The 7178-nt window shown below is 66.0% G+C and overlaps 1 protein-coding gene across 1 annotated transcript in view; it reads left to right on the top strand.

The window, feature by feature from the left end:
* The window catches only part of FIBCD1 (fibrinogen C domain containing 1), a gene marked incomplete at its 3' end in the record, with an annotated part of 20693 nt that overhangs the window by 11696 nt on the left and 1819 nt on the right, over positions 1-7178 (top strand). Inside the window, exon 5 of the mRNA XM_004677877.1 lies at positions 3890-3986. Within this exon, the coding sequence (XP_004677934.1) occupies positions 3890-3986 (97 nt within the window). The remainder of the gene's footprint in view (positions 1-3889; positions 3987-7178) is intronic.

Below are 7178 nucleotides of genomic sequence, written 5' to 3' on the forward strand. Positions count from 1 at the left end.
GGGCGGGGCAGGGGCAGGTGGACTGCCCACAGCCAGGACTGCCTGAGGCCCCACGCAGGCCTGATGGCCGAAGCCTCTGCTCTGCATAATCACCGGCCAGGGCCTCCCACGCGGGGAGCCACCCCCCTCCGCCCCGACCCACAGCTCAGCTGCCCCCATGTCACAGGCTGAGCGGCCAAGCTCTGCCAGGCGGTGCTCCTGGAGGTCAGCTGGCTCAGACAGGCCTGCGGGAGAAGGGCCCTTCTCCTCCCCCTCCTTTCCCTCCCTCTCCCGCCCTCCCGCACCCCTTTCCCACCCCACCTGAGCGCCCCAGGCAGGGAAGAAAATCTCTCCCTCACTTGGAAGACATCAAAGGAGCCTGCTGGCAGCCAGATCAGACTCAGGGAGAGATGAAACGTCCCCGGGCCTCACTCAGTGAGCAGCTCCCGCAGGGACCCGCCCAGGAAGGCCTCGGACTCGGGAGTCCACTGGACAGGACACCCCAAGGGGGCCCGAGCCCCTCCCTGGAGGCAGAGCAGGTGGCCAGAGCTGGGGTGGCCAGGGCCGGTCGGTGAGCCGTCGGCCCCCAGGCTGCTGCCCGGCTCAGGGCTGGCTCCCGGGGAGGGGACTCGGAGCCGGCCACTGCACACGACCTCTCCGCGCTCCCTGGCGTCCCCCGGAGCAGCTGGGCTCGGTCCAACTTCCCCGGGACAGGCGCTGCGGGGCCGCTCCTCTGCCAGGCGCGTGTTGCATGGCAGCCTGTTGCCGAGCCTGCCAGGAGCCGCCGCCCGACTGCCAAGCCTGGGATGGGGCGCGGCGCCAAGCCCGGGGGTACCATTTTCAGTCAACAAGGCGTGGGCCGTTCCCTTCTGGGCGAGGCAGCTGGCCTGGAGGGAGACGGTGTTACTCTGCCTGGGCTGAGGCCTGCAAGGGCTGGAGGTGGTGACCTCACAGAAGGGGAAACCGAGGCCAGGAAAGGTTCGTGCCGCGCTGTGGTCTCATGACCTCAGAGAAGCAGACCTGGGATTCGAACTCGGCTGGGCCTTACTCCGGAACCTGCGGTCTGGCCGGCAAGGCCCGGGGCCTCCCGGGGCTGCCCGAGGCGTCCAGAGGGAGGTGGGAAGGAAGGCCGGCCCGAGGCCCCCTTTGAAGGGCCGCACGCTTCAAGTGCAGGTTCTTAGTCCTTTGAAATCGAGAACATTCTGCCACGACCCTCCCGCCTCTCCCCGGAACGCCTCGGGGGACGCTGCGGCAGCCGCCAGGGCCTCTGGGTCCCGCCTGCACGGGTTCCTGCGCAGCTTCACCACCGCCTAGGAGAATCCCCCAGTGCTGCCCCCGGGAGCCCGACGAGTCCACGACACCGCCTTTCCTTCTTCTGGGTTTTAGACCCACCCGCCCCTCAGCCCGTCGACCACTTTCAAGACCCCGCTCGATTCACAGTTCAGCTGAACGTCCCTTCCTCCAGGAAGCCCTCCTGGGCCACCCTCCCTCCCGGTCACACCAGAGAGGGCCACTCTCCGAGCTCCCAGCCAGCGTTAAACAGCTGTCGCAGTACTGGATGCTGAGTAGTCCAGCACATTCGGCCATCACCAAACTCTGGACAGGGCTGTCAAAACCCCATTTTCAGATGAGGAAACCGAGGCGCTAGATGGAAGAACTGTTCTGGGCTGGGAGCTGCCGGCGCTGGCCCGTCCCTCCGCTGAGAGCCAGGCCCTGCGGCCACTCTCCTCGCCCAAGAGAGGAGCCAAGACTCTGCAGTGGGAGAGAACCTGGGTCTCCTGGGCCAGCCCGGGCCTCAGAGGCTCGGCCGCGCTCCTGGCGTGGGGGCGAGAGCACCCCTCAGAACCCTCAGGCTTAGGTTCTGGACACCATCGGCCTTCTCGCTGGCCTCAGGGCAGAAGCCTCCCCGCCTGCAGAGGGCCCCCAACCTTGGCCATCCCCGAACCTTAGTCTCCCCCATCTGCCAAGTAGGAAGACCCCACCCCAGGGCGTCTGGACCCAGGGCAGAGTGCCTGGGTGGGTCTGACAACCCTGCACACAGCTGCTCCCCCCCCCCCACTTTGTGGCTGGAGGGGGGCGCCTAGCCCAGGCCTGTAGCCTGGAGGGGGAGAAATCAATGCTTTGTTGCACACTGCCCCCTTTCGGCAGCGGGTGCCGGCAGGCGAGGTTCCCTGTGTCCGTCCTGCTGACCGCTCGGTGACTCCGTGGACCCCAGGTCCCCCACAGGCGGGCTGGGCCCTTGGGCCGGTGGCCGATACACTGAAGGGCCTTTCTTGAGGTCAGTCGTGCAGAGAAGCCTAGAACAGAGGCGGCACCAGGAGCAGCCTTCCCCTCACACCCGGGGCTCCCTGTCCAACGCCCAGACTTCACGTCCTGCCGTGCCTGAAAGCCTGGCACCCCACTTTCTACTTTTGCATGGCGATAACAGGAAACATGGTTCACGGTGGGAATGGCCTTGCCTGCCTGGCTGAGGTCCGGGAGCAGGGCCCGTCCGGTGAGCAAAGGGAGGGCCGGGACTCACCAGCCGCCTGGCAGGTGTGGGGCGCCATGACCCCGCCGTGCTCCGGGGCCCCGGGCACACCCAGCCTCCCGCTGCTCCCTGGGTCACCCCTGCGCTCACCTGCCTGATGGGCCCTGACTCAGTTTCCCCAGCTGGCACAGAGGGGCTCAGTGGAGCATTTGAATGAATGAAAGAGGTGGGGGCGGCCCCAGGGAGATGGGCCGGGCCATGTCTAGGGCCCAAGTCCGGGAGGAAGAGTGGGTGCAGGGTCGAGGTGGGGAGAAGAGGGCACCCTACCGGCTGCTCTGTGTCTGTGTGCCCAGCCCTGAGCTGCTTGCCACAGCCTGGGGAGGGGTGCCACAGCCTGCATTTTACAGGGAGGGAAACAGGCTCAGAGAGGCCGAGTAAGTCCCCAGGGCTCTGGGGCCCAGGGCCCTAATACTGGGGCCTCCCTCCTACCCCCCAGGCCCCCACCCTGCGGCCTCCCCTCCTCCTAGCCTCGGAAGCTTCTGGGAGGGACAGCTGGGAGCTTCTGCCAGGATTAAGCTTTTCAAGGGCACGGTGGGGGTGGGACTGGGGGGAGGGGTGGGGGAGGGGTGGGGGAGGGGGTCCCAATCAGGGTCCCTGCTGCTCCCGCGCTGGCAGTTCTGGGCCACTGAAATCAGGCTGCTTAGCTGGCAGGCGCCGCTGCCAGACCTGGAAGACCTCGACCAAGGCGGCACAGATGGAGGCGGGCGCTGCCTCGGCAAACGGGCAAGCAAAAGGCTTGTTAGACAGAAAGGGCCGGAGGGGAGGGAGCCCGACCGCTGTCAGCAGATCTGGTAAATACTCGAGGCAGCTCTGGCCTGGACCAGCCTGCTGCTTATTTCAAAGCAATTTAACCGAAGGGTTCCCGACTCCCGAATCAGGAGTGTCATTGACTCCCGAATCAGGAGTGTCATTAACGCAGAGAGCAGAGGCTGCTCATCGACACCGGCGCGGCCCTGAGAAGCCGCTGGGGCCTGGGCCCTGCTCCCCGCCCCCAGCCCGGCCGCTCTTTGGGGGCACGACCAGGCCAGTCTGGGTGTGTTTCTTGGTTTTTAGAAGCTCAAGGTGAGTTTGTGTGACTTGCTTTGACCTGGGAACACATATGGAGACCCACGTGTGCCCTTATTGGATGAGGGCAACTGAGGCCCACACCAGGCTAGCAGGTGTCCAGGCTCCCCTGGGGGACATGGTGTGGAGGCTGGGTCACCTCTCCCCCCACCCCCAGCCCACTGCCGACCTTCCTTGCGGCATTTTGGGGTCTGGGGCATTGAGCCCCACGGCCTGCACAGGAGTGCCCGAGCCCCGCTGTGCTGGGCCCTCGCTGGGAGCGGCGGGGGCCGCGCGGGCCTGGCGTGGCGTGCGGCCCCATTCCCCGCCTTGCAGGTGTTCCAGCGCCGAGAGGACGGCTCCGTGAACTTCTTCCGTGGCTGGGAGGCGTACCGGGACGGCTTCGGCAGGCTCACCGGGGAGCACTGGCTAGGTGAGCCCCCCGCCCCCTCTGCTGGGCGCCCCGCCCAGGCCGTGTCTGGTTCCCCAGGCCTCGGCACACCTGTGCTGGCTAGCAGGTGCCGCCCGGGCAGGTGGGCAGCGCCTCCGGAGCGCGAAGCCGCAGAAGTGCAGTCGCGATGGGTCCGTGGAGGCCCCGGGACAGGTGAGCTGTGGGCGGCTCGGGGCCCACCGCAGGTTCTGGGGTCCAGGCAACCCCCACACGGCCCTGCCCTGGGTCGGGTGCTCCCGGTGACCCTCGGCACACCCCTGCCCTCCACAGCTGGCACACAGTAGGCTCAAAGTCTGATGCTGCTTTTGCTGTTCCTTACTGTGTGTCTTAAAGTCACGCCACAGTTTAAAACTCGAACTTTGTATAATTTCATCCTAAAGACAAACATCCGTAGAAATCACAGATCTGGGCCCTGTATGTGCCCAGGGGATCCTGGCTTACGGTGGGGTTCGGGATGTGGTTCGCAGATCCAGAAACTCACCATGTCAAAGGGCACAGTTGCCATTTCAAGGTCCAGTTTTCCCAGGACATTTTCTGTGCCCCAGAAGCTCGAGCCTAGGTGAGGGACTGCTGAGTACCGCCTGGTGCCCTGTGCACCTGCCCGGGAGCTCCCTGGCACACGAGAGAGTGCAGGCAGGAGGGACCCTCAGGGAGCAGAGGCTTGAGGCAAGTGGTTGGCAGGACCATGGCCAGGGTGCGGAGAGCTGGGTTCGGTCCCCTGTGGGGTCCAGCACAGTCCCTGGGGAAGGGCTGGTTGGTCCTGGTCTCGGGGTCCCCGTGCACGGTCCCCTGGGCAGTAAAGTGCCCGCCTCCCCCAGACGGCGGTGGGAGGGAAGGCGCTCTTGGCCTGACCACTTCTGTGCCTGTCGCCTCCCGGGGTGGACGCCAGGACCACCACTCCGACCCACTGGCCTCCCGTGTGACAGCCCGACGCTCGCGCATCGCACAGGGGCGAGCCGCCCTTGAGCTCTGACGATGAGCAAACCGAGGCCAGGGCAGGAGGTCGCTCAGGCGCCACAGGCCCCAGGCCACTGTGCGGAGAGGCCCAGACAGCCCTCCACCATCTCCTGACCTGCGCCAGTAGGGCAGTGGGGGTCGGGAGAGGAGCCCCCAACCCCCGCAGGGCGGTGAAGGCGGAGCCGCGGCCCAGCACGGCTTCACCACCCAGCCCGCTGCACCCACGGCGCCTCCAAGGCTCGAGCATCTTAATTGAAATCTATCAGCTGCCACCGTGGGCGGAAGCAGTTGAGCGGCTGATTAGCAGCAAGCAGACAGCGAGCCCGCCGGAATGTCAACTGGAGGCCGCGTCCCTGGCGGCTCCGCGCCCCACCCCTCGGCCAGGGCTTTGTCTCTCCTGTTGAGTCAGGGAGCTCTTTACATATTAAGGCTGTCGGCGCCTTGCCGGTGCTCGGACACGCGACTCCGTCACGCGTCTCTGCGACACTACGGCTCGGCCTGGACACCCGAATGATTCCCCTGCCAGTCTGTTCTACATTTCCGGGTTTCAGGCCCCGCTTTCACCTCCCGGGTTTACTAAAAATACGCTGGGGTCTGAATCGCCTCCTCCTACCTTGCTCGCTGAGGTCTGAGTCACGAAGGGTCAGATCTGGGCGCACTACCCAGGGGTCCGGAGAGGAGGGAGTTCTGACCAGCCCAGCGGGTCAGCAAGGGCTGGAGAAGCCCAGAGAGCAGAGATGGGGGGGCTGCATTCATGGGGAGAGGCGATGAGCGTGAGCCAAGTCCAGAGGGACCCGAGAGGCCCCGACACCCTCCGGGGCACCAGAGGCCCTCCTAAGCATCCTTCACCCAGAGGCACCCAGGAGAGTGGCGCGTGGTCTGGTGCAAGCTGGGCGCTGCCCCTCAGGGCGGGGAGCACTGGGCTAGCCGCCGCAGCCTGGCCTCACTCTCCTCCCGGCTCTCAAGCAGGAAAGGAGGCGCCGGGCTCGTTGCACACGGCGGCGGCAAACACCTGGGTAATGTGTGCAGCAGACCGGGCACCGGCCTAAGAGCTGACAGGGACCTTCGATTAAATGGGGCTCATTCTAATTCCGCTGGACTCACTGATCCGCTGCCAGCTCAGGACGGTGCCCGGCGTTTGTGAGCGGGTGCAGGTGGCCACTGCTGTCACTGCTGCCCTTCACAGGGGCCCCTCTGGCCCCTCACATCAGCCTGGGAAGCCCACCCCCCGGTGCAGACTGGGGTCCAGAGCGGGGCGTGGCTCACGTGAGACTCCAGCCCAGGAGGAGCAGAGAGGCAGGAGACCAGTCCCTTATGGCCTCGAAGCCTGGCCCCCCGCTGGGTTCCCTCTGGGTGCTCCCGGTTCTCCGGGGCCCCTGGGAGGAGCAGAGACCCAGACCACCAGCATCATGTTGCTCTTCTCGCGGCCACTCTTGCCCTGACCAGGACAGCGGGCCCAGGCCTCCCAACCCAGCAGACAGGAGCGCTCAGCCTCAGGCCTGGCACGCACCCGCTGGCCCGCGCATAGGCCGGGGCGCGGCACCCAGGGAAAGGCAGGGGAGAAGCTGATGAAATGTCACTAGATGCTGATAACTCGTAGGGATTTAATTAAATGCCCTGTTAATCAAGAGGTAATCAGACCGGTAGGGAAACACCTTGAGTGAGAGCGTGTGTGTGCTGGCATGCACGTGGGAAGTGAGAGGGAGCCTGGCATGAGACCCCAGGCCCAGTGCGAGAGCTGGATAATGTGTGCAGAGGGCTGAGGGGGAGGAACACAGGGAGGGAGGAACACGGTCAGGGTGTGGAGCTGTGGGGGCTGTGGGGGGCTGGGGTGCAGAGCCGGGCCCTGGAGACCGGAGAGGCTCAGCCTTCGCCCTGCCTCTTGTCGCTCACCCGCATTTATTGAGCAGCGGCTGGGTGCCCCTCAGGATAGACATGTTCTGTGGCGCTTCCCCATGGGAGAGCAGAGAAGGAAACGGGCGCCGGACACTGAAGGAGGAACAGGGATGGGGCGCTGCGGGCTGGCACGCCTGGAGGAGGGCGGCCTTCCTGAGCAGCTAGGGCTGGGACCCCTGAGGGGGGGATGCCCTGCAGAGGGAGCAGCTAGGGCTGGGACCCCTGGGGGGGGGGATGCGCCTCAGAGGGAGCAGCTAGGGCTGGGACCCCTGAGGGGGGGGATGCGCCTCAGAGGGAGCAGCTAGGGCTGGGACCCCTGAG

The sequence above is a fragment of the Condylura cristata genome, unplaced genomic scaffold (assembly GCF_000260355.1).
Source record: "Condylura cristata isolate star-nosed mole 26May11 unplaced genomic scaffold, ConCri1.0 scaffold00006, whole genome shotgun sequence".
Taxonomy (NCBI): Eukaryota; Metazoa; Chordata; class Mammalia; order Eulipotyphla; family Talpidae; genus Condylura; species Condylura cristata.